The sequence below is a fragment of the Clupea harengus genome, chromosome 2, assembly GCF_900700415.2.
Source record: "Clupea harengus chromosome 2, Ch_v2.0.2, whole genome shotgun sequence".
Classification (NCBI taxonomy): domain Eukaryota; kingdom Metazoa; phylum Chordata; class Actinopteri; order Clupeiformes; family Clupeidae; genus Clupea; species Clupea harengus.
In genome coordinates, this window is record NC_045153.1 from 13,713,489 (window position 1) to 13,741,452 (window position 27,964).

The 27,964-nt window shown below is 41.2% G+C and overlaps 1 protein-coding gene across 2 annotated transcripts; it reads right to left on the reverse strand.

Moving 5' to 3' along the window:
- Nucleotides 1–26: 26 nt before the first annotated feature.
- Nucleotides 27–27,958, reverse strand: ankrd10b (ankyrin repeat domain 10b). 2 transcript variants are annotated; one of them, XM_012842328.3, is made up of 6 exons: nucleotides 27,571–27,957; nucleotides 25,739–25,891; nucleotides 21,429–21,520; nucleotides 5,599–5,843; nucleotides 4,071–4,163; nucleotides 27–1,269 (listed from the first exon to the last, which is right to left on the reverse strand). In XM_012842328.3, the coding sequence occupies exons 1-6, from the start codon at nucleotides 27,775–27,777 to the stop codon at nucleotides 953–955; spliced, it is 1,107 nt and encodes a 368-aa protein (XP_012697782.1). In that variant the 5' UTR covers nucleotides 27,778–27,957; the 3' UTR covers nucleotides 27–952. The 2 variants fall into 2 exon arrangements, with proteins under 2 accessions (XP_012697782.1, XP_012697783.1); XM_012842329.3 differs by lacking the exon at nucleotides 27–1,269 and having other exon boundaries at nucleotides 2,274–4,163; nucleotides 27,571–27,958.
- Between the last annotated feature and the right edge of the window lie 6 nt (nucleotides 27,959–27,964).

Below are 27,964 nucleotides of genomic sequence, written 5' to 3' on the forward strand. Positions count from 1 at the left end.
AGGTCGGTATCGCTGGTACAGTCGACAGGTGACTAGTGGGTGCGTGTACACGTGAAGTCATGAATTGGTTGGCTGGCTGGCGTGCTAATACATATGCAGACATTATTTGCATGGAGACGGAATCTCTCCCCCATATACGCGCACACACAAACGCCTGGCTCTCTCAGCAATATAACTGTGTCTGCCTTGCCTTAAGTCTGTAACAGGTGGAATCCGTATTTTTCTCCAGTAGAGCAGCCTATTTACGAGGCACGTGGGGCCACTCTAAATCCTAACACTAGTCTGCTCATTTCTCTCCCCCACCAACAGAGCACGCGCTCAAACTGTTGCCAAGTTCCATTTGGCACTAGGTAACTGCTGAACTATTTCAACAAACCTAAAGTAAGCCATTGGCACACCGACTGACAAAGCACCCGATAGCGACATGACGTTAGTAATGTTTTTTTTTTATTCGCATCATTTTTTTTTTTTTTAAAGAACATATGTACAAAAAGAAAACAGCAGCCGAACAAAACAAAGTGCTATTAAGCACAAGCTGGGTAATACATTTACACAAATAAAAACAAGATGCAGTTTATGTAGAGTTCAACTAAGACATACTATAATACAAATACATAAGATATGTTTGGGGGAGTAAATAATTAGTTATCAATAACAAAAAAAATCAGAACTGCACTGGAATAATAACAAATAAAAAAAATGAAAAGAAATGCATATATAAGAAATGCTCTATTAGGCCTCAATGGCTTTCATATTTTTTCAGTTATGTTTAGCTCTTAGCACAAGCACAAAAAAAAGGACAAGTTGCTTCCCTTTCGGTAGACATATAGGCTGAAACATTTGTGTTTAACTACAGACATCCCCTTTCAGGAGGCACAGTTGCACAGACTAAGATTAAGGCAACTGATTCTGGACCGGCTAATTGGATAATCCTTAAGGGCCAATGACACATTTAAGATCCATGATAGAGGAGCATGGTGCTGTAGAGCAGGTGGTCATAGTGTTCTTCAGCCTTCACAGAAGTATGGTGGTCCATCTCACTGCCAGCATCTTCAACGTTTTCTGCCGTGTCCCCGAAGCCATGGTGGTGCCCAAAATGAAGCCCGTTGCCATTTGGGATGGTACGCGTGTTCCCTAAATGGCCTCCATGTCTGGTCTCGGCCATAGGGTCTACACAGTGACCAGAGAACCCATTCCCATTGGCTGGCATGACCTGGCTGCTACTGAAGGGTTGTGGAACTGCCTCCAGAGTCGAGCCGAGGAGATCACCTGAAGTTGAAAAGGAGACTTCAGTCACATCCTGGGCAAATAATTGGCAAATTTAAAATACTGCTGCCTGTCAAATGGCTAAAGTGTGAAGATAATGAAAAATGCAAGTGTACATTTAATTTTAAGAGTAACTGAACTGAACGGTGGTCTGACTGGCATGTTTTAAATACATCTCTGCTCTACTACAATATCTTGTATATAAAAGCACTGAATAGGCACATTCACCTCTAAAGTAGAGCAGACAGTTCTGAAAGATGGCATGGGTCCCAGCACCATACTATGAGTCACCATTTTTAGTCCCTAATTACTTAAATGCATTTGACCAGACCAATACTAAAGTCTCTAGATTTGGTGTCAAAGATTCAGATTGCAAAACCAAAATCAATAAAGCGTTACATAAATGTTGAGGCCTTTGAACCACTGTCTTGGTTACAGGTCACAGCCTGATTCGAATTGATAAGAGGCTCTTTGACACACAAACAGGAAACCCGGCATACTGACCTACTTCTAAAGGGCTGCCCATCATCCCTTTTCACCTAAAATCACAATGGGGCAGACTGACACAGTGTCCAATCCAAACAATCTGATCAATTTCACTTGAGCCTACACAAGCCTGGAACGGTATTACGGTGTTCCATTCTAAAGAGCATTGAGGTCTGTTCTCCACAGTACACTCTGACACTTATTGTGCCATCATCAGAATGTTCAACACTTTGGGAATTTACAGTTCTCATGCATACATTTAAAATAATTTTCTTCACTATATAGTAGTTAAAGCCCAGTAGGGGGCGCCAAACACAAACTAAAAAAGTCAGCCAGCGTAGAGCCTAATTGCTGTGGACTGTCTAGAAAAAGTAAGTACTTCACTCGTCATACCGAGTGTCAAAATGATAAATGAATTATTCACCACCATATTATCTCTCTCTCTCTCTGCTTTAAGAGATTAGTACCAGATCCACACGCAAGCATCCAAACAACCACACTTAAAACCAAAGAAGGCATTATGGTATTTCAGGACAGAACATTTAATGAGTTCAACAAAAATACAATCAACAAAAAAACGTTCAACTGTTTCAGTGTTTATCATCATGACGCCACGCTCTACATCACAAGGATGCAGTCGGGTCATTTACATGGATAATCCTGTCTGGATGTCACCTCAGGAATCACCACAAACGATCGCTATAAATTCAGTGGACCAGAAAGTTGTGCATTTAGGCTGAAGGGAAAAGTGTGTTCTTATTGCTTAGCCTTTATGTCCAACAATTATTTTCTTCCCTTTAAAGAATCAGTATATAGGAAAAAGCATTTTCTAAAGTATCAGTCTTGCTACACCTTTTAAAAATGTACTCATATCTTCAAAAAAAAGAACAAACAATCACTTATTTTCAACATTTGCACTCAAAATCTAGAACAAGCTAAATATCAGATGCAAAAACAAAAAAATATATTTATATGTTACAATTCCCTCACACCAAAGGGCCCCATACATGTATCTAGAGATTATATATCTCAATGTTTCTATCATTTAACTTAAAGAAATGATACAGAGAAAACTACCCTAACACAGGCCCACTTAGCCTTTAGAGGAAAAGGATGGGTAGACAGAGGGTTAAAAAGCACCTTGCCACTTTCTACAAGCAAACACACAGAGAAGCTGCACAGCGAAGGTTAATGTATTTCTTACATTCATGTAGATATGCTTTGGCATAACGAGAATACAAAATGAATAACAAGATAAAAGGGAAACACGAGACACATAAAGATGGACTTTGCACCGCAAAATGCCCAACACTCAAAGAGACAAGTGAGGCGATTTTTTTGCACAGTTCTGGGGCAAGAGTATTTCTTTAAGGGTTACCTCTGCTCAGGGAGATAAGAAAACACAGACGGCAGACGTCACACTTTTAACAGAAAGCTGGTTATCAACTTCATCAGCCAAAAAACCCATGGGGCTTAAAGACTTAAGGGTGGTGTCTGAGTTACAGTACTGGTTCTAAATACAGTACATGCATACAGTAGTCTTGAGTTGCTCAAGGACCATTGCTAACGCAACTGCATGTCTGGGCAAGACATCCTACAATAGACACTGAGCTGTTCAGAAAATGTCTGCATTGCCAGATGACTCACGAATGCTGAGGAATGTATCTAATGAAATGGAATCTTGTTCCGTTTCTGTGCATTTTGCACTAGAACAACAAGGGCACGACACATAAATCATGTAGAGTTCGCAACAAAGATCAGAAAGGACAAAGAGATGACAATTCAAATGATGACATCTGTAGAGGGTAATGTAAAAAAGGTGGGCCTTAAATGGTTTGGCCAGTTTTTCAACTATATACAAGCATGCCTGGCACTTACCATAACAAAATGCTAGCACTACCATACACACACAGGCCGAGTTGTACCGGAGTAGGGTGAAGTCGGCAGGACAAGAGCTCACGAGAGAGAGACACCTTATGAGCGTCTCTCCATTCAAAATGGGACGTGTAAGCCAAACTACCCAACACCACACAGGTCACATTGACTCACTGGCGTTTACACACTCAAAATAAACCTCAAAACGGCTCGCCTCTCGCCAGTGAGGGGCCAGTAAGGCCTCTACAGGTAAGGCCACTACAGGTAGGCGTAGGAGTTGGTGACGCGACACGGGATGTGCATGGAGGCCACAGTGATGATCTCCAGCTCCTTGGGAGCGACAGACGAGCCGTCCATGGGCACGGCCTCCGGCTCAAGGCCCATGTCCGCCTCCAGCGGCCCGGCGCAGCCATTGGACCCAAAGGGGAAGGATCCGTTCCCACCTGAGGTAGTTGCAGAGCAGGATTGTGCGTGCATGGCCTCCATCAGGTCCTCTTGGGCACAGCCGTTCAGGGCCTTCATGGGGAACTGGATAGCTGTGGAAAGTGCAAGGGGGAGGCACAATCTATTATTAGACGAGAGGGAAGTGTTGTAGAAATAAAAACAGGTTTGTAGCACACCTCTAAATCAAGAGTGATGTGTAATTATGTTTGACATTTATGGTTCATTGATATCAGATTTAAAATCAGACTACTGAGCTGGGTGTTTTTTTCACACATCAAAACAGACCACAGGTCAGAAAGGTGTAAATCTTGATGGATATAAATGAAGAAATAATGACATTTTTAAGTCGATGGAACACTCAAGAACACCACCCCTGAGTAGTAGGGGATCGTTTTTCTCGATCAATCGTTTTTTTGCAATGTGTCCGATTCCATCTCGATCTGTAACATTTATGGATTAAACTTTTAGGCCAATATAAATGTATCCGTTTGTCTAGGTTAATTACCGCAATGGTTAAGCATAGCCTGACTGTCGTATTATTGGCAATACTTTGGCCTTTTCTCTGGTGGTTTTCACAATTTGTTTACAGTGAAAGTGTTTCTGTTTCCTTCAGAACTTTTTCAACACTTTTTCTCTCGTATTTCATATCTCATTCCTATTGGTATTGAATCGGATCAAATTGGCTTGAATCAAATCATTTGTGAATCGTAATTTAAATAAAACTAGAGCGTCTGTACCAATACCCAGCCCTACTCATTAGTTGCACCATTTTGACAATCCTTCCAGATCCAATCCTTCAAGATAAGCTCTGCAGTTTCCAGTTTGGTAGTTTGGAGGTGGCACGTCTTAAATTGTAGTGAACCATAAAAATGAGGTCAGGGACACTAAATACAGGACAGTCTAACAGTGATGGATGCGGTATCCGGACTCAGCTCAATGGTTCATCTTTTCAAGTTAGTCCTCTAGATTTTGCTTTGCTCTAAATGATCAGTCATTCTGGCTGTATAGCGTGACAGTTCCTAGAGAACATCTCCCTCCATTAGCACATGGGAGCATTAGAGGACTGGCATTAAGCCAGAGAGTGAATCACGACAAATGTTTTAGTTTCAGATTTTTCTTTTGTTCAGCGTCAAAATACTGCTTGGACTAACAGTAGAAACTTCTGTCTATGAAATTGCATCTACACAATCTTTGAAACAAAAGTTTCAAGTTAGTGGTCTTTTATTTCATTTCAAAATTCTATGCAATTAAGAAATGCATGACCATATTACACAAGGATGTGAGGTGATTGGCCGATGCCATGCTAGCTACTTCAACCGAGGAGGTACCAAATTGTCAGACGACATCTTAGACGACATACTTTTGTGGCCATCTGTAATGTGGCACCTAACTGACATTTCGTTGAAATGGTGCCTGAAGTTTTTTTTTTAAAGATGTCAGCGGTCAATTTGGATGCTACTGGCTGAAGCTAAATCCTCCAAATCCTGATCCCATGGTCCACACTGCCAACAAAAACCAAGGACTTACTGCCAGTTCTGGCCTTCTTGATGTGGTCCGGCTCCATGCTGTCCAGGGACCTCTTCCTGCTTGGCGCCCCCTTGTGGAAGCTGCGCAGCTGGCTGATGTTTTGGTCCCCATTGAGGATGGAGCCGTTGGTGGAGGTCATGCAGTTAAGCTGCTGGTTCTGCGCGTTGGCCAGGAGCTGTGCACACTCCTGAAAGCCCTGGGCATGGGCCAGGTCTGCAGCAGTCAGCCCACTGGCGTTCCTCAAGCTGCGTGGCAAGAGAGCTGCGTGTTAGCGCGTGCTACCCCTTAGCTGGTGTGGATTAACATTAATAACATACAGGCACGCACATACATAAAACACACACACACACACACACACACACACACACACACACACACACACACGTATGAACAAACGAACACACGCACACATAGACACACAGATACACACTCAAGACCCTGCCTGCTACTGATTCAAACTGATTAGATGTCATCTTCATTCAGATTATGAAGGCTGATCCTTTTGGGATCCGTGAAAATTAAATTAGAGAAATTAAATTTAGAGGAACTCAAATTAGGCTACATAAAAGCTCACATTTCGGATCAATTTGAAATTGTGAGACTGAAGCTGCAGTAGAACATGCCAAAAAAAATAAATGCTATCAATACTGTTAAATATTGCCTGAATCAAACACCACAGTGTAAAGCCAAACCACGTTCAGAGAGAAAACTTGTCAAAACTTAGCCAAAACTGCACGGCATCCCGACTGAAATGCCGAGAATTACTTTAAGAAAAGGGCATATCGTTTTGTGTTGGAAAAAGAGGTAAGAAAGAAGATTTAAAAAGTCATCCTGGACATTAGAATATGCAAGTATGACAAATCAGCTTAATCAGCTCATATTGAACACGAAAGGATTTCTGAAGATATTTTATTCATCCAGATGTCAAATATCCTCACAGTGGACTACTCTTCAAGATGGAGGTTGACGGTCATCATCCTTCAATGGTAGTCAAGATGTTATAAAGAACAGGTAAGGTGCTTCTGAGCACAAAAATAAAGGATTTACAGCTTCTCTGGTCCAGAACCTCGTAAAAAAGGTAGGACAAGAAGGAACTGCATCCTCTTGTGTTATCTATACGAACACCATCAGGAGCAGGAAGGTTAATAAATGCCGCCAAAATGCATTTGGCAAAGAGGCTCCATTAGGCAGAACAGAAGGCTCAGAGTGCCTCATGCTCCTCTGGAAATGGGTTTTGGAGGAGCTCCGCTGGCAAGGAACAGAAGCTGAATGTAAAAGGAAGAGAAATGTGATCCGCTAAAAGGGATGCCAGCCGCAGACAGAGGAGAGGGAAGAAATAGATCAGGCATCTTCCTTTGTGAGGTACGGAGCTCTTCTCACCTAACTGTCTAGTATCTCAAAGACAAAGCTGCTGCTGCTGCTGCCGCCTCTTCTTCTTCTTCTTCTTTTCCATTTTTAGAATAAAGCAAGCATGGTTTATAAGCAGAACATCTCAAAGGTAAGTTAGAGAATAAGAAGAAATCAGCAACAAGCAGAAAAGTGAAAGTGTCTGTGTGAGAGGTGATATGTCTCCTAATGATTAAACTCACCACTCTCAGAACGAAGCAGTTGATCCAGGCAATGAGCAATAACAGCAAAGTGTTTGTCATATTTTACTGCAGTAATGAGCGTTGGTATTCAGATAATGCATGAATGAACAAACCACACAAGGTTGAGGCACAATGACTTTGGAACTTACCCATGAAGTCTTAGAAGGTGAGAACTAACCAATTTCCCCAAATTTCTGTAATAACCAGACACTTAGACTGATGATGCTGGTTGGACATGCATGTAGGTCACCCTGGATTATGCATCGTGGTGTTTAAGCACTCAACCCTGATCTAAGAGAAAATCTCCATTTATACTTAAGGGTCTGATGAGTTCTTTGAACTGCATCTTATGTTTATCTCTGTGGTTCACACAGCTTTAATATCTGAGGATAAGTAGGGGGGGGGGGGGGGGGGGGGGGGTTCAAATCCAAATTTCCAATCAGCAAAAAAAGGTGGGCAGAATGGCATAATTTTCCATTAATCCTCAACCATTTAAATTCATTTAAATGCTGTTAAATTAAAATTTTATTTTGCTTTACTTTTAGCCAAGTTCTTGTTCACACACCAAGACTCATATTTATACACTGTTTCCTTCTAAGGGAAGAGAGGGAGGCCTAAACGGACTGGAATATATCCAACAGCTCTTCTTTTTTTAAAACAATATTTAAACAAATAGGCCGCCTGGAAGCCTAATTGGCAAAGTGCCAAATATTCCCAGAGGCTGACTGGGCAGGAGAAACAAGTCCAGTACTTGTTGTTCTAGAACTCTTCAGCATCATCAGATTCTGTGGCAAATGATAATCGTAGCAGAAACAAATTGGTCTTTGTCACTGAGCGGTGCCTGCCTGCATCCACGTGTCTGAAAACTCTAGCCTTTTTCTGCTTGGCCATGCCAGGCGGACACACTTCCCCCTTGTGTGGACACTGGGGTGCCTTTCTATTCCTCACATTCCACTACACGTGACTAGGAAGTCAGTGGTACCAGTAAAAAGACTATGGAAAACACGTGCCTTGGCAGAGCATTTCACTTCTGAGATCTTTGAAAGGGAAGAGGAACATAAAATGAAAATCTGAATGTTAATCTTAATGTTTTAAAATGTGGCAATTTAGAAATGTACACACACGCACACTCGGTTTACACCTACATGAGTGCATAAACTCCTTTAAGCACAACCTCAGGGAGACCTTAGATTGATTTAGATTCTTAGTTTCTGATCTCATGATGGTTCGTTCATTCATGTATTCCTGATACATCGTTCCATTTGAAAATTCCTGTATATGTAAGCTACAGTACTCACAAAACATTCAACCAAAAGAAACACAACAGATAAGAAGCATTTTTAAAATGAAATCATTTAAATCATTTTTTTTTTTTTCATAATTCTCTGTTGAACCAAAAAAACAGAAACAAAAAACATACACATAAACCCCCCCATCCTCCCTCAAAGGCTGTCCAAATCTAACAGGGAAAAATAACGCTTCCAAGTAATTCACACCGATTTATTTCCCCAAATGTGTGCCAGTAATCAGGCAGGTCCCTGCAGTTGATTATGGTCTTTGGTGCCAGTGCCTTGTTTCAGAGTCAACAATGTGCACAAAGTGGAACACTGTTTTGCAAGCAACAATACAGAACGGACAGACTGCCGAGAAGCAACCATCCAACAGAACAACAGACTGAGGAGAAAACTGCCCAGTCAAGATATAGAAACCATTACCCAGAAATGGCACAATGCATTTAAGTAATATACAGACAAACAGTACACCATGATTTTAATTATAGTTACAGCTTTCCTTTCCATTTTTTGTTCACAGCACCATAAGTATTTATGATGTATTTATCTTCACAGTAAATATACTCAAAACAATTATCTGAGATCCTGACCTACCCATTACACTACAATACTATACAAATCAAGTACATAGACCCCTGCAACAACCCTTATAAAAGTGAACAAAATGTCAACATAGCCGACAGCTGACCTGAAAACTAGCATATATGCATACAAACCAATATGAGTCTTATACTTATATATGGTTACATGGCAACATCAACGTTCACCCTTCCAGATGGCCAACAAGTACCATTTCTTCAACTTGATTTTAGAATGACCTTTTGGGGTTGTGTAATAACGTAGTTAAAGTTGAAGTTGGATCCATTTATTTGCTACTTGAAGAAATAATCCATATAAATAGAGACAGGGATCAAGACAGCTTATCAACGAGCATCAGTCAGCATTCCAATTTCGAAGATAAAACATTTATCTAAGACACATAATTCCTGCTTTCCAAAGACAAAATAACATTGTGAACCAGATTGAAACTCACACAGAATGTCTGGGTAACCTATGTACCAGGCTTTCCATCAAACCTGACTCCTTCTCGACCTTGGAAACAGAGGACTGTGTAGAGACCAGATTTGGCTCACAAAGATGGAACAAAGAGCAACAATTGTCAAAACTTCCCTCTTAGCCAGAAGCTGCCGCAACATATCCAGTCTGCCCTCTGTATGCCGCATCACTCACAAAACACAAGTGGTGGGTCTACCCACCACCCAAGTCAATAGGTTCCTGCTTTGTGCACATTTTATCCACATCTCTTACAGGCAACAGCAGCACCAAAGACCAAGAGATAATTTCTCGAGACACCCACCCTCCCTTCACTCAAGACGTGTCTGTTGTACCTTGCTTACCGCATCGAAAATCATGTCCTTGTCGACTCTCGTCTGTGATCTACAATATAAGACTAACCTCTTCTAGAAATCACTTTTACATTCCACTTTCATAAAATAACGTTGTAGCATCTTCAATGAACCTGACACCATCATCAGTACTCTAAATGACATCATATGTAGGCGGTAATGTCAACCCTGCCATAAACTGTTATCGCTACGTTGAGGTATTGGTGTAGTACATCAAAATGGTGTCATTTGAAGTTCATGAAGATGTCCAACACAGGACCAATCACCAAATTTGAGTGAAGCGTTTCTTTTTTTTTTCTTTCTTTTTTCAAGTTTGAGGTATTCTGGTAACACTGTTTGATGGGCTTTCATTCCAGTGCACGCCATCATGTAAATATACAGCAAATTGCAATGGGACAGCGATGTCTAGATTTACATCTGCAATATTCACAGGATGTCAATGTGCTCAATATGATAACCTCTGCTGTGACATGCATGTTCATTTGATGGAGTGTTTGTATGTGTGCACGTGTGTGTGGGTTTGTGTGCATGTATGTATTTGTATGTTTGCATCAGTTTGTATGTTTGCATCAGTGTTTATGTGCATGTACGAACCCTACATTTATACGTCCACTCCTGTTCAGTCTTTACATAAATCTGTACACTGGAATGACCGCATCGGTGTTGAGAGCGAAACATTTTGTTGCGCACAATGTTCTGACTGTTGATAGGTTTTAAGAAAGCCATGACCTATTTAGACCACTGAACTGGACAAAGGAATGTAAACCTAACATCCACTGGTAAGGCTCTGCTAAACCATGTTTAAACATTTTTAAATCAAGCTTTTGTCAATCTGTGAAACTATTCTCTGAACTGAGTAACATAACCTTTTAAAAGGAGAGGCCATTCCTACTCAATTTAAATGTGAGTACAATGACAACACCTTAATTTTACAAATAGGACTAGTCTAGCAGGTAGTCTAGGAGTAGACACAGGTAGTCTAGCAGTCTAGTCTACAGTACAGCATCATATTCATCACAATCATATTTATGTGTTTTCTTCAATATGGTGATGAAATATGACTGTGTGTTGTTAACTTTGAAGGAGACTAGGTCAAACATCCTTTAAATGTAGAATATTGCTGCAATGTCGGTTCAGCCAGTGATTTAAATAGGACGGCCTTCAATTAGTTATAATAAAGTTTTATATAGTTCAGTAGGTCCTGCTGTATTGTCAAAGGTTTCCCCCAGGGGTCTTTCCTCCCTATTCTTTTGTGTTTGCCCCCCCCCCCCCCACGGGAAATCACATACTGTACCTCATTATTCCACTTGGGTGGGCACGGTTGGAGTCAAAATCGCGTTACACGGAAGACAAGGGGCGGACAAAAGTGTTCTGTTGACCAGTGCCTCCCCCTCTCCTTAAATTAATTAAATTATAATTTCAGGAAGTCTATGACCACCCCTCAAAGCATCCTCCTCCCCCTCTTCCCCCGGCCCTCACTGTTCTCCCCTTGGCACTCATCTCCTGCCCTTTTATTTGCCCAGTGTCCTTGAAGCCCCTCTGTATCACGGCCCAAATATGACAGCTTTCATTTAGCCTCTTTTGAATTTGCCAGCTTCTTAATGAGCTGTTGAGGGCATACCAGGCCACCACAGCAAACAAAAGGAGGAGAGAGCGGAGCAACTACACTATAGTGTCTGCTACATTCCTGATAACATTTTTTGCCTTGTCAGAATAGCTGGTGTTTTTTTTTTTTGTTTGTTTTGTTTTTTAAAAGTATAAATGTTTTCAAACTGCAAAGACACTGCCTTCATTACAACAGACAGATGCCACGTTAAATGGCAGCTATCTGTGAGTATGGACATATTGACACAAATCGTATGAAGTGATTCATATGAAGTATGGGATTTGTCGTCAGGAAGCGTTATTTTCTTGTACCCCCTTGCTGCAAAGCAGGCTTGTTTTTTTTTCCTGCCCCAAGCACACATAAGACTAAAATCCTGTCGTTTCCTCCCTCCCTAAAGCCTCACCTGCATCACTGCTCAAAACCATGCTTACAACTCCTCTGACATAAATGACAGTAATTAGGCCTGACCTACACAACCTACGGGGGTCCTACGATTAGTGTAAAACTGAAACAAATAAGTTCAATAAAATCAATACAAAAGGAATAAATAAAAGTTTTAGATTGTGTATGGGCATAGTTAAGTAAAGCATGCATATCTATTAAATATGACTATAAAAAAATAAATCAAACTTTTTTTTACAAAGCATCATTTCCTATCAGTAAAACCAATCACCGCAAGAAATACCTCGACAGTTTGCCAGTGTGTAGAAACTGTAGGAAGCGATACAGAGACACACTCCTAATGCCACAACTGTGCGGTTTTCCAAGAAGGGAACTTGTGGCAGAGTCAGCGGATTCTATTTGGATTGCTCTCCCCCTTTTCTGGGATTACTTGAAAAAATCAAGTCATTTCGAATTCAATGGCTGCAAAACATGGTAGACGAGTAGATTTCTTTTTTTTGTTCATTTAAACTTACTGTTAACAGTTAACAAAGAGATTTATAATATGTATAAATATATATATAAATAAATGCATATCTGCAGAGGGGTTGGTCATCATGTCACTTTTCTTAAGGGCAAAGGTGACAGGTGATTAATTCAAAAGAACAGATCGTAATTATCATGTCATAAAATATTAATACTGCAGGTGACATTTGATCACAAAAAAACAAGTCAAACTTCTATGCAGCAATAGACAGTGGTTAAATATGGATTAAAGGACACAAAGTGTATCTAGGAAGCCTGAGCTCACCTCACCTCACCCTGGTTTCTATTCTGACATCATCTCTGTAGAACCTGATACCCGGCAACAAACCCCTGTTCCAACTAGGGGCCCATGGGAAGGTGAATAAATATGCAAACAAAGACAGGTGTACAGACTAAAAATTGTTGAAATTTTAGCATAATTTGGGGATAATTGGCTATTTAAACTATGTAAGGTTTACATTTTGAAAATAAGCTATATGCTTGTGTACCTTGTATTTCAAAACTGGATATTTTATCCACAAGTCCCCTCACAAGCCCAATGAGAAACGTGTTCAGCAAGAGCAGACAGCTGAAAAGAGTGGAAACGTGAAACTCAAGTGAATATGTAGCCTGAGCTGCAGAGGGTTCAGGCTCTGGGCTCCGTAAATCGCCTTGAGACAATTTCATTGTTTTGGCGCTATATAAATAAAATTGCATTGAATTGAGCATGGGTGATTCATGTAATGCAGTGCAGATAATGCAGTTTCCGTTTATCCAGCTCAACAATTAATCCACATTATTCAATTTCTTTTTGTATTTGACTGACCAGAGGAATAGTTTTACACACTTGGAAGTGAGGGAAAAAGTAGGAGTTTTTCAGGCCAACAAGTCTCCCCATAAAACAGTTAAAGCAGGATTATGTTTCCGTAAAGGTTGAGGAAATGAGTAACAGAAATGTGCGTTTCGTGTTGGGGCTGATGCCACATGAATGGGTCTGACAAACACCACAGGGCGTGTGACTGGACACTGCAGATCAGTTTTGTAAAGCAAAAAAAAATCCAGATATCCATCTTCTTATCCATTTCATGATCTTTGAAAAAGAGATGAAAAAAAGAAAAAAAGACTGTCCAATGGACAAAGACAAAAAGTACCTCTTAGTGGGCCATCTTCAGCAGTGGCATACACTTGTATGAATTTGAAAATCAGTTCTAAAAATCTAGGCCACTGATTGACGTTCAGGGTCTACATCCAAATTTAAGAGTAAATAGTTTGATCAATGCTTTCAAATTTCAGTCTGTCAGTCTTCACTGTACGACAGAAGAGTCGGGGAATGGGAACGTTTATCTTCAGAGAATGAGAAAGAACCGGGGAGAAGATCAGTTACGTGGTGGAAGGCCAACAACGAAGGTTCTAGAATGAAGGAGCATGTTCTTAAATGTCTTGTGGAAACATGAAGGTCAAGGATATCCCTGTCAACAGTCGTCATAGCCATGGTCAAAGTAAAAAGGTCAAGGTCCAGGCAGCCATCTTCTCAGATGGAATGAAATTCCAGTGAAGCTTCTTCAGGAGACTATGGTGGTTCAAAAAGCAAACCACCGACTGCTAGAGGTTTTCCATAGTGATGAACAAAAGGAGTATATTTGTGTTTGTCCAGACTTCGGAGAGGGAAATAAAAATATCCAGTTTTGAAGTTCATCAAATGTCATTATATTAAGGAAACTTAGATCTTGAAGACAACATTACAGTTTCTAAAGCCTACGCTTAATTTGAATGTATTAATTTCTCATTTTGTTCGATTTTTTTTCTTCAGAAAATACATATCGTTTAGGTTTGTATGGTTCTTTCGTGTTTTTTTTTTTTTTTTTTTACATTTTTCTAGCAATATAACATCTGACAAAAGTTTTCAAACAGAACATAAGCATGTTTCTGAAAAGAAAGGTTCCCTTTGGCCTGAACTGGATTTTGAAAGGGTCTGTACAGAGTGTTGAGGAAACTGGGCAACACTCATAAAGGCTGTCACACATCCTGCCAAAATCCTTTCGGGAGAGGAATGCTTCTGGTGGAATGCTGCCTTGGAAAACACTAGCAGGTCTGCAGTCTTCTCTTCTAATCACGGTCACTGGCACAGAGACCTCCATTACAGGCGCATCTTATTAGGCAATCTTTTCACGCATGAGGGTCAAGTTCCCTACAGAGAAAATGCTGCAGCAGCAGCTTGTCTTGCTATTTCGAGTCATTGAATTGGGTCACTATTCAATAAGACTATGTTTAGATATCCACACACTTGTATAACACACACACTGTGCATTGTCCTACTGATCTCATAATATTTAGAATTTTGTAACCAATGACAGTCGAGTTCTAAAGAATGCTCATTATCTGTTCTGTCTTGTACCTGTGTGCTGTAAACATTCTGCATCTGCATAGCAACTGCAATGTGTAAGACTTGTATTCTATCTAACATGAGAGGCTGCAGATAAGAAGACTGACAGTGAATATGAGGCATAGCATTCCAAGAGAGGTAATCCTCTGGGACATTTTCAGTGATCAAAAGTCTGACATGGAGTTTTGGCATACGTCTCCATGGGAAACCTCAAACATCCATGTTTATTTCAACTTGGTCAAATATGCTACAAGGGACCTTGTTAAGAGAAACAAAGTTAAGGACACTGCTTTTATCAGTATTCTGCAAGTAGCTTGAGGTCTAGTTTTTCAGAGTTGGAATTTGGGGGATTTAACATTTTCAAACTATCGGTATAAAACTCCTTTAACCATTTCTAGTTTTGCTAACCATACTATTCAGCATTAAAAGGTCCATGCACAAGCCCTTTTTCAAGCATTAACCTTTTCATAACAATCATTATAGTATAATTATAACACATATATCAAATAAATATCACATATTTAAAGTTCCAATTAAAAAGCAATCTTAATTAGCTCACTACTGTTTTTATTGGCATTGATAGCCTGTTTGACAATGACAGAATGGCTTCACACCATAAAAGGTTGAAATGTATATTGGATGATCAGACACCCAGTTTGGACCAAGAGCTAATGTTAGATCAAATTTGAATTTCAAAGTTCTACAATCATCTTTGAATGATGTCTTCATTCCTGCTTTTAGAGCATTTACAGGGACAGTGCCTCCTAAAATGAAATGTCAGACAAGATCTACTCAGTCTCATTCCACTAGTCACTCATTTAAAGTTTGCCAAATTTGGAGTTTATCGATCAGAATCGTCTGTGAGTAGAAACAAAATGGGTCCCCATTCTTTTCCACGCTACACACACAGAGCTACCGGTACTCTGTTGTCATTTCACATTCAGACATATGGGTATCTACTGGCATGAGGATGGGTAGATAGATGTCTGTATTGGGGGTCTCTTTTTAATAATATATGTAAGTGTGGGAAATATTTGTTAAAAGAATAATAATTGTCTGATTATAGTTTGGAATATATTTGATCTAAAAGTAAGGTTGTTGTTTTTTTTAACCCAATGATAGTTTTTTTTTTAAACATCAAATTGACTGTTAAAATGTATTAAATGAAAAGAAAGTAACAAAAAAAAAAAACCATGAGCCCCTCTAGTCCTGCTCCTAGTCTGAGTCCCCTTAAATTACCTCTTACCCTTGACCTCCAGTACTGGCTGAACTCTTACCCTTGACCTCCAGTACTGGCTGGCGCAGACTAAGCCTACAGCTACTATACAACAGCTGTTGAGGGAAAACAACAGAGTGACAGGGAACAGTACTTACAACATGCTTCAATCCTGACTTAAACCTGCATCAGCATCATAACTACTAAGACCTTTGAAAACACATGAGTCACAAAGCAATTACAGTGATTTTTGGTTTCTCAAAACAAAAACAAAAATACTCGGTAAGCCGGTGACCAAATGCACATTTCTTCAGTGATGTTACCATAAGCAGAAGTTGTAGATGTACTGTAGATGTGGAAGATATAAGTTTATGGTCAATACTGAGAAGACTGGTGTCAGATTGGTCCCAAGTACCCAGTTTAATCAATGTTTAACCAGTGAATTTAAATGCTGTGTGATACTCTTTGTATACTGGTAAAAATTGCAATCACAGGCCCTATCCATGTCAAAGCAAGGCAAACAACACTAGCGCACACACACACACTAGCGCGCACACCTACACTAGTGCGCACAACTACACTAGTGCGCACACCTACACTAGTGCGCACACCTACACTAGCGAACACAGCTACACTAGTGAACACACCTACACTAGTGCACACACCTACACTAGTGTACACACCTACACTCGTGAACACACCTACACTAGTGAACACACCTACACACACACACACACACACACTAGTGCACACACCTACACTAGTGCACACCTACACTAGCGGACACACCTACACTAGCACACACTACACATGTAATCATCTTAAACCCACTGCATGACAGATTCCTGTCATGCTACTAAGCAAACACAAGTAGGTGAGATTACAGCCCATGAGGAAACCGGCCAGTTGCCTAAATAAAAGGAATCTAGAGTCAGAGAGCTGTTATGGTTTGTGGGATTCACAACCTCTATCATCTTCTAGTATATTGTTGGGAGGCCAACAAGACAGCCAGCATGTGACTGAAAATACAGGGGAGGAGATTTCATGAAGCACTATGGATCAAGAAGTGATTCAAGTGATGTGATGTTCAGAAATGTCTGTCTAGACTGTACTCGTTTTTTTTTTTTCCTCTTCTGTCTAATAATTTAATGCCAGAGGCATTAGCAGGTTTGTAGACACTATATAAGCTGCAAACAACCATGTCCATTACACTGACTCGTCTGGCTTTTGGCTGAAACTGCCTGTCTAATGCACATTTATTTATAAATCTTGATGACCTCGCACTCCCAAATGGGCAATACATAATGATACAGACGCATTCAACTCTACTCTAAAATCTTCGACTGATGCAAAAACAGAGGCATTATGTTTCTGTTTATTCAATTCCTAAGGGGGATAAGCTACAAAAATGCCGCTGAGCAGAGGCAAACATCATCTTCAGAGTCGTCTTGATGCCTTCTAACAAACAGGGTGACTTCAAAAGAAAAGGTTACTAAAATATTCACAAAATAAACAAAGCAACGACCAACCACACCTGACTACATTCCAGAGGAAGGAAGGCAGGCAGGAAGCACGGAGACATAAGAGAAACACACAGCATTAAACCCACTGGTAGTTCTTCAATTTCCAGGAAAGAAACCCTGACAGCTAAGACAGATACTGGGAAAAATATCTGGCCCTGGTGGTAAGCTCTCTGGGCAGTGTCTTACTTCCTCCAGCTACTCCCTTCTTATGAGACTTTAACCCTCTACAGGGTATTCTTAAGTAAAGCACAGTTCTCCCAGGTCAGCAACAGAATGAAGGAAAACACTGCAGAGCTACTTAAACCAGCATGTTCAGCCGTATTGGTGCTCTTCCACAGATGACATCACAGACATATTAAAATTCACTATAGTCGAGAACTCTCCAGTGTGGCAAGCCATTACTTAAAAGCAGTGAGGTCCAATTCAGATTATAGTATTTTGTCCACTTTGACGATGATGACCAATAATGAGTTGGGGGGTATTTGTTTATCTCCAAACTGACTCCAAACTCTAAATTACCACAAAAGTCTAAATCTTTTTTAATGTGAGAGGGCAGGCCAGTCGAAAGACTCCATTATAACAGACTGGTAGTTTCACACAGTAAATTAACACTAGATATATACCACCGGACCCCTTTGAGAGGCTTTGACTGGTAAACACTGAGATCTGAAGAAAATAATGATAAGTCATGTTGGTGACTTCTAGAGGTTCTAAATATTCAGTGGACTACAAATAATTGTATGCATGTCTTGTTTATGGAAACTGACATTTAAAATGCAATTTTGCTACACTGAAGGGTCTTGAGGATGTCAAAATGATCTAAAACCAGAAGTAAAAATAGGGCCATCATAAATTTTACAAGGCATCTTCCGACGTCAGAACTTCACCTCAGGAGCACAACAGTACCAGATGCCATAAGGAAACGAGACACAAATAACAGGCCCCTCTGAAACTAATTATGCAAGTAATGGCAAGCCAGTAAAAGGAGATGTAATGACTAAATCATGGCTATGAAGCACACCACATAAAGTTTTAATAGATGTAAACACGTCCCTGTAACGGGGAAAAAGGGACACTTAATGATGGTCTGTGGCAGTGTGCAACTGTGGAAGATACCTTTGGTTTTGAGTCAGTGACATCTTGTTATGCAGAATAAGGAAACTTGTACTAATTACTTGTAAGGAGATGAGCAGCTTAAAACTTTGTTAGCTTTTTTTTTTTTTCCTCCCCCCTCCTTCACGCAGCTACAGAAGTGCAACAGTAGCTCTCACTTTCATTACCAGAGGTTAAAGCACACCGCAGCTACAAGCCAAGCAAGTTGTTATTTATAATCCTATTAGGCTTCGCGACGGAGCAAAAAGACAGCCTCTTTCAGGCCAAAACAGAGAACAGGCTTAACCGGTGAGTCTCGAAAAAAAATAAATAAATAAATAAAATCCACCAAGCTACATCTTGTTCGAAAAAATTCCATAGCGGTGTGTGTAGAAGGCGATGCCTGAAGGTCTAGAGTGTGTGTGTGATGTGATGGGAATGTCGGCAGCTGCTGCCACTCCCGGCCATGGGGGCCAGTTATCTGTGGTGCCTGGGGTGTGCTTGCCAGGGTGACCCTGGATGAACTATTACCTCGTCACTGGGCGCACAGGGAGAAGGTGGCAGGCTGGCCTGGCATGCATCTTCATTTACTTTTGAAGACGGGCACCAGCCTGCTTTACAACTCACACTATAGCTCCACAGTTTGAAGTCAAATTTAGAACACTCCTCATAATATTTGGTGAAGCTCAACAACACAGCCGGTAACTTGTTTTTTGGAGAATTTAAATCTATTTTAATCTAATTTAGAGTTGTATACGGAAAAAAGGTAGCTTTCGTGTACAGACTGATTCTACAGACTGAAACCATTTAGTGTTACTTGCAAGGATTCATTTGCATGCTTGACATTGATTTTGATGTGCACAGCACAGCATGTAATAAGTATGAATTGATGTAGAGGGTTGGGGATTTGGGCTGTGGTTTGAAATAAGGTAAGCTTGCTCGTTCATCCACACAGACTTCAGCCAATCATGAAGCGCCCAATATCAGAAGATATTTTCCCAATTTCTCGTTACGGCGATGTTATACGGCACTTTCCAATCCTCGCTTTGGAGAGCAAAATCACGCAGTATTATGCAACGTTCATCTTGTCCAGGATCTAATATTCGGATGTTTCTAAAGAGCATTAATTGCTTAATGACGTGCAATAGCTAAGCCTACCAGAGCCTCGCTAGTGAAAAGGGATGAAATTGGCCAAGATTTGGGAAATTTGGGGATCCTTAATTACCTCCTTAATTAATATCGTCTGTGACCAACACAAAGGATAAAAGCTGCTGCAATCACAACTTGAGGTTTCAGCAGAACTCCTTCAGAATTACACGGTTGACGCAAGTCACTGCAATATCTATTTAACCGCAAAGTGCTTAGAAAGTCTTCAAAAATGGGCCAATGAGGGGGGGGAAAAACAAACTCACTGTAGAGAACAGCTGAACTTTCTTCCTATGAAAATGTAGCACTGCATCAGAAGACTTCAAATCATACCCTGTCCACGAGGACATGCCCCATCTCCTTACAAGTAAATGGTAATTTCAGATAGTCAGATGGTCTTTTCATTTCATTGTTTGTTTCCAAACCAAGGGAGCAGCTATTGTGCTATGAAGAGATGTGCATTTGGTCCATCCGCCCATCTACAAAAACACACACTTACCAAAGCAAAAAGGTTAGAAAGGAAAATTTCAAACAAAATGGACTACCTTCTACATGAAGGAATGCTAGATAATGACATATAATACATTGTAGAGAGACTAGTTAAATATTACATCATCCAATTAAAATAGCTAGGAAATATTTGCTCAAGGAGAGGCACAAGTTCAAGAAGAACTCCATCAAATACACACAGATTATATTAAGAACACATTTACAAGTCATCCACCCTTATCTACGGTCACTTTTTGTGTCTTTAACATATGAAAAGGTCAAACACCAGGTGGTACCTGCAGTATCTGGCTGAGCATGGCTTTAACAGAACCACGCTAGAACGCACAGGTTTATAAATATAGTCACAAACCGAGCTGGTCAGCTACACTGATTTGCATTTTGTGACTCAAACGTATCCGGAAAAAATATCAGAGGACAAACCACAAGCCCTACTTGAATAGTGAACGAAACCTTGGAATGAGATATCTGTGAATTATGATCAATATCCTATCTCACAGAACTTGTGATTTGTATCTCTTATTTTGTTTACATTTTTTGTGTGAGCCATGTAGACATCCCTTTTATAATTGAAGTAAACATCCTTGAAGAATACTGTTTACTAATATTATACATTTTAATTCAATTCAAAAAAGGTGCATAAAGTATGATTCCCTATTTATAACATAAAATGTATGCATAAAGGTTACATTTCTCACTTAAAAAAATATATAATGACGACATATACACATGACTTTTCACTAATACTTTTGAAGTCCTGGTGACCAGATCATGAACATTTGGCCAGAAAAAAAAGAGAAGGGTCACAGAAATATGGAAGTGAAAGAATCCAAACTCTATGAAACCCTGTGTAACTGAACTAACCCCGGGGAGTGCATATGTATGGTGCCACCCCTAAAACTAAACTAGAATAATGGGATCATCGAAGCGGGAAATCAATAGCTAAATAAGTACGTACCACCAGGTGCTTGTAGCTCAGTATTACACCGATGTGATTTAAAAAGTGAAAAGGACATAAAAAGTGAGAGTGGACATTGGCAGAAGTGCATGTGCAGTAGCTTTGATGGAGTTCCCCTTGAACACCGTGCAGTCTGAGCGTGGGTGAGCATCTAGGGGCAGTGGAGTTAGAGGGCGGGGCAGGCGGGGGGAAAGGGCAGTACTTACTCCGCTTTGGCCCCCCGCATCAGGAGGGCATTAATACAGTCGATGCTGCCGGCACGGGCAGCCTTATGGATGGGGCTCTCACCCACATAGTCCTGCACACAAGGAACACGGAGACAGTTAATGAGAGTGTGTGCAAGAGTGAAGGTAGGGGCGTGTGTGTGCGTGTGTCTGTATGTGTGTGTGTGTGTGTGTGAAAGCACATGGTGAGTCTGTTGAGTGTAAGAAAGAAGGCAATGAAATTCAACAGTGACATATTTAAAATCATCACATTCACCCACATTTTTCTCTTTATAAGTAGCCATAAAGAAACAAGAACTGCCTGTTCACCCTCATGACCTACACCCTTTCCCCACATGCAGTCAATTCATGTATAAAAACAGGAAGCACAAGATAAGAAGTGAAATTACAGCGAGTGACAATGGAGTACAGTTTCAATCAATGCATCACAGTACACCAATACTATAGGCATAGAGGACGAGATGTTACGAACAGGTTGGGGACTGTGGTGTATGCATGGTTGGGGAGGATACAGCAAAACGATCACTGCCTGAGTCAATGGGCTCCAACATTCCCATGTAATTTAACTGTTCCTGTTCCCTTTCAAGCGTGTTGTTAGTCACGACCTCTGTGTAGTTAGGTAAACTTGAGTATGACCTTTCACCCCTATTAGCATGGCTGATGAGCTTTCATTCACACCTCGACAGGACGACCGATCTACCACCCCAGTGCCCTCTGAGTCACTCTCCACAAACCGCCCAGTGCTGGGATTATTTACCAAGAGTATTTATTCAAGAGTAAAAGGAACACATGCATGTCCCCCCTACATCGCCTCAAAGGTCATTGATGTCTTTTTACAGGCTGTGATTTCATGTTTAATGTGTTGCCCTTATGAGTTAAGACTTGGAACTGAAAAACAACTGCTTGGCAGGGTGGTGTTGGGAGGAGCATTTCCTTAATGTTGACAGAACTTAAGTAGCCATGACGCCAGACATCTGGCAATCCATCTAGTGTTTCTCACAGACTGATTGTTTGTTTGTTTGATATTTGTATTTTTTTTATTTCATTTTTCAATGCTAAAATTAGTCTCATAGAAACATCAGTCCCATTTTCCCAAAAAATAATTGCCGTACTCGTACCTCACAAAGACTTTTCTTACAAGAGAATTCTGTAAGAATCCTCCCTGTGTTTTTCAACAACATAACTATGAAAATCCCTTAACCCCGCAAGGATTTGTCTTAGCCCACAGTGAAGCAGGGCGGCTGACATAAACGAGAGCAGACGGAGCAACTCAGCATGTTCAGACAGGGGCCCGCCTGCTTGAACTCCTCACCCCTCAATTCACCGCATCCCACAGACAACGCTCACCGAGGAGACGCGTAGGGGGGGGGGGGGGGGGGTGGCGAGCACCATCACCAGCCCTCCCCATGGCAATCATGACTTTTATGACTCATCACCGGCACCGAATATAGGTCAGTCTGTAGCCCCGGTAACTCAACTCTTTATCGTCTGATTGGCTGGCTGGTCAGCTGCTGCGTAGCTAAGGGCTTTAGCCAAAATTGGGGAGGAGTTCATGGATTAGTCAGCCAGTGAAACCATTAGGGTATTCAAATTAACCTTTATTTTAGTTCAGTGACTTGCACAAACACAATTTGTGAGAGAACAATGCCATGCTATACTTGCCGCCGCGCACGTATCAGTGGTTATGTAACAGTGACCTACTAATCTGGATTCTCTCTAGCTCTCGGGGTCTGAGCATCAGAGGATGAGGAGGAGGACCGCTATCTGAGCTGACATGCTAAGTCAGAAATATGACTGTACACACATACAAAGCGCGTGCGCACACACACACACCCCTGGACGGAAGGTTCATAGTCTTACATTTGAAGAGGGTGTGTCCACAGGTAAAGGCGCACGTGTGTGCATGCGCATTTGAGTAATGCAGAGATTAAGAGCTTGTAGGGTACGAACAACATTCACTGCAGAGATACTGACGGATTGGGGAGCTCAGACAGGCTTTTTAAAATTCGACACTAAATGCAGGATGAAGCCATAAGGTCGATGATGGTTTAGAGCATGAAAAGCTTGTATGACTGTCTGTGTGTGTGTGTGTGTGTGTGTGTGTGTGTGTGTGTGTGTGTGTGTGTCTTCAGTGAAGTCCGGAGGTCTACGGTCTCGTTTGAGCTAAAAACAACACCTTTCCCACTGACAATGACCACTTTCTCTGCCATTTTCAAAATAGTTCACAGCTAAAGATTCACAAGTCCTTTCATTCTAGCCATGTACCTCAGTGAATCTTGATCATTAAGGGGAAATGGCTGAAGAGAAGAACTTGGTTTAAGCTATTTTTATACCACAGATATTGGCAAAGCTTAGATTCTGAGCCATGGGCTCAATCACATTCCATTCCAGTGGATTATTAGTTCAGAGACTGTTACCAAAACCTCCCATGTGGCCACAATCCAAACCTGGGCCCCCAACATTTCCTTTTGCGGCCAAGTTCATATTTTTAGAGTTTTGCACAATGGTGCTTTTGCAACTCTGCAAAAAAAGAGACTGCAGAATACGCCTTTATGAGGCATCCAAGACAGCTTCACTGCATCACAACTGACTACAACAGTGATAAGAGGCTATACCAAGCCAGGAAACATGTCGATTCAACATATCAGAGGCCTTTACAAATCAATAAAGCACCAACCTCAACATATAAGAACTAATGCATGAGGAAGATGGAAACTGCCGCATGTGGGCTTATAGGTGCCAATCAATCTCATCCCATTTTGCTATAACGCTGCAGACCCACAGTACGAAGACAAACATGACCGCATGCAGTACCATGACCGTATGCAGTACCGTGACATGCAGACTGGGCACCATTCCAAACCTTTAAATATATCCCTTCTGAAGGGCACCGACTATGACATCATTGCATTCAAAAAATACCCCACCACCCTTAGAAAGCTCTGCTGTAGGGTTCACAGACGTGTACTCTGCGTCTGCTACATGTTAACTAAAGCCCATGCAGATTTTCCACCTTTCCTTTAATACAGACAGGAATAGCCAAATAAAGTCCACATGGGCAAACAGATATACTATTCACTGAACAATTTCTGCACCACCTTGCACTTGCATGATTGCCACTGGTGGAGATTCAGTGGGTTCTGCGGGTGCGCCAAGTCCGCAGCTCGCAAAAATAAATGCTGGAGTCAGCAGCGTCAGCTAGTATGATCACTTTGAAAGATATGTTCTACAAACGTGTTAAAGACAGTTTCTGTGGTAAAAAGGAACTATCGATTAAAATCTTTGATTAAATACAACACACTGCCTGCAGAGGGAGAAAAACACAGCACTATGCTCATGGACTTGTAAACAAACATTGAAAGCTCAAGATCCACAGTGTTCTCCTTTCACAAAATGTGCAGAAGATGGATGAGCTCGCCACAGGCCAGGTTTTAGCCTTCCGTACAGACAGGAATCTAGCTACCCTATACCCTGGCTGGCACGATCACTTTGAATATGAAATCAAAGACAGAATGTTAACCTTTTTCTAAGAATCGATCAAGAAGTTGTAGGTCTACATTTATTTTAGTATAGCTCATCAACACCATATATTTCTAGAATGAATATGTCATCTGTTTTGTGCCTTTACCTTTATTTTATGTCCACAGTTCAGTTGCTATTTGGGTTTGGAGCATGATGTATCTGGCTACGGCCTGCACGCGCTGTAGCGTAGGCCATGTGTTTATAGTAATAAAAGTAAGCAAAATGTTGATTTCATATAATTCTCTGACTGAATTAGGGGATCATTGATTTCATTTCCCATCAAACAAATAGTCTAGTTTTAACTACAACATCAGAACGGCTGCGGTCTATATATGGCCTGTCAGTGAACAAACGTTTTCCTTGGTAGCCCCCCCCCCCCCCCCACCCGAGTCTGATCTTTGCACCCATTCGGCGGGAAGGCAAGATCCGCCCCTTATGACTGCATTGGCATATTGAGTCTTCAGGTTGTGCTAGTTTAACTAGACATAAATGACTTAAGATTTGCTTTTAAGTACATATTAACATTCAGTTATGTTTTTCAACATAAATATACACACGTCTCAGGACACATAATAAGCATCATTATGCAATTATGGAAACAAAAAAAACATTTACTCATTTACAAAGTGAATGGTATTTAAATATGAAAGGCTGTTCCAGCTGTATGCTGGCATTGTTTACCAGTTCACCTCTACCTAGCTTTGGATAAGAGCAGCATGCCCAGTGAATAAGTGTAAACAGTTCAACCCCTACTCAGTTCAGTGACCTACCTTTCGGTTGATGTCAGCCCCAGCTTGCAGCAGCCACAGCAGGCAGTCAGGGTGGCCTCCAAAGGCAGCGATGTGCGTGGGTGTCTGGGCGAAGCGCGAGGTCACGGAGTTCACGCCACAACCCACCTGCACCAGGCGCATCACACACTCCAGCTGGTGTGGTTGGATGGTTGGCAAAGAGGGGGGAGGGTGAAATGGAGTTGGAAGGGTTGTGGGGTGGGGGTGTGGGAGAGGTGTGGGTAGAGGAGTTAAAAAGCCAAGAAGAAATGACCAGGTTCAGGGTAAAGGAAAAAGGACAGAGAAGAAAGTTAATCACAGGAAATTTGTAGGTCTTTATTTTCCCCCTCTGAATACACAACCTTGTTCAATTAATAGCACCCTGCTAGGCCTCAATGAGAGATCACAGCAACACAGCAATAAATCCAAAAGATAATGTTTCCATTCGCCGTTTCCCAGGAATAACTCCACCACTCCCTTTACCAGTCAGTTAACAGTGAACTCCACCCGCCCTGTCACTCTATGTATGACAAGATATTCACTGCAAACGCACACGCAGACACACACGCTCTGCACATCAGCCATAACGTTACATGACTCCGAGGCAGCTGTCTGATGCACGGATGTGGTACTGCAACTGTGCCTGCGTAGATAGTGCAGTGTAATTAAAAAGGCTTCCAATGAACAGAGAAGGCCTTTTACATCGTTCTCCCTCGCACGTCTGTGTCCCACATAGCCCTGTTCACACGGAAGAGAAGAAATGGTAGCGATGTAGACCAGGGCGAATGAATGGAATTACGGGAGCGAGCGAGCGGGCAGAGTGAACGTTGAAGAGTGGAGTTAAATAAGCACGTGCAAATGTGCATTTAACGTTACAATGGAAACGAAGAAGTTTAATTTGGTTTTTAAATCCTTCCTGGTGTAAGGATCAATAATGTGAGGGAAGCTGCAGCAACTCATGTCAGCCCGCTGCTGTTCGTGTCCTTTGGGCATTTTTTTATATTTCCCAACAGATTATCCAAGTTACCTATCAGCTAACGTTACTACAAGTAGTAAGTTTACTTCTAATTTTAGACCCACAGTCGCCAGTCTAGACGACAAGGGCAGAGGAACAAGTAGCTAAATGAATCACATAATAGACCAAGGAAACATTACAAGATGCAATTAAAGAACGTCTGGGAAAGCATTTAACTTGGCTGGTTAGCAGTTTTTCCACTATGGGAAAAATAAGATATAAATGTGAAATGTTACGTTACGGACAGTTTAGTCACGGAGAGATGTGAGCAGTATACAGTAACGTTAGGCCAGTGCTGACTGAAAATAGATTGACGTTACCTTAGGTCAACTGCACTGGTTAACCATCAAAGCAAGCCCCCCGCGGTAACTGAATAAACACGCAAACCTTTTGTAAAGGTAAATCAGGCTCGTATGGATAACGTTAAGAAAACCTGAATGACGAAGAAGTGGCCAGCAATAGCGTTGACGTTACACGGCTATCTATTTGTTCCAGCAAGCTAAAGTTACCATATCTGTAACATTTGATCAAATAAATGAATGAGTCTATAAAATTCTTCCTATCGTCAAAAATAAATTATTGGCATAACTTACAACAATAACTTAATTAACACACGAAGAAAGGAAAGTTAATGTTCGATAGTTTTTTTCCTTGTGAGGCCACCTTAAGTTATCGTTACGCATTTGATAATGGCGGCTAACTACAATGGATTATTCGGTATCGCCAGACTAGGAAACGTGAGGCATTGTCAACGGTCTCGTTATGGAAAACAAACCGTCCATTTTCCAAAGAAATAACTAAAGACGCTTGTAAACGTTACCTTTCCAAAATGGGCAGCCCAGTGTAGCGGTGTCCATCCATAGAAAGAATCTTCCACGGCTAGGTCTGCCTGGTTGGTAGTAAACTGAAGAAGCGAGCACAAGGCGCCCACATCTCCATCCCTGCACGCCCGGTGCAAAGGGAAGCGAATGTTCAGCACCTCCTCACTCGAGAAGCCAGACTCTATCCCTACCGACATTCTAAGCATAGGCTATAATTTGTTTAGTTTACAAACAAGAATATAACACTGCGTAAGGCAAAGCTATTGTTTTCCGTCGGGAAATTCTGCGTATGTGCTGCTCAGTATCGCCTCATGCCGCTCTGTGTGCAAACAGTAAGTGCACACACACAGAATCAAAGCTCACACCCACTGACACGGAGAAATAAGTTACAGG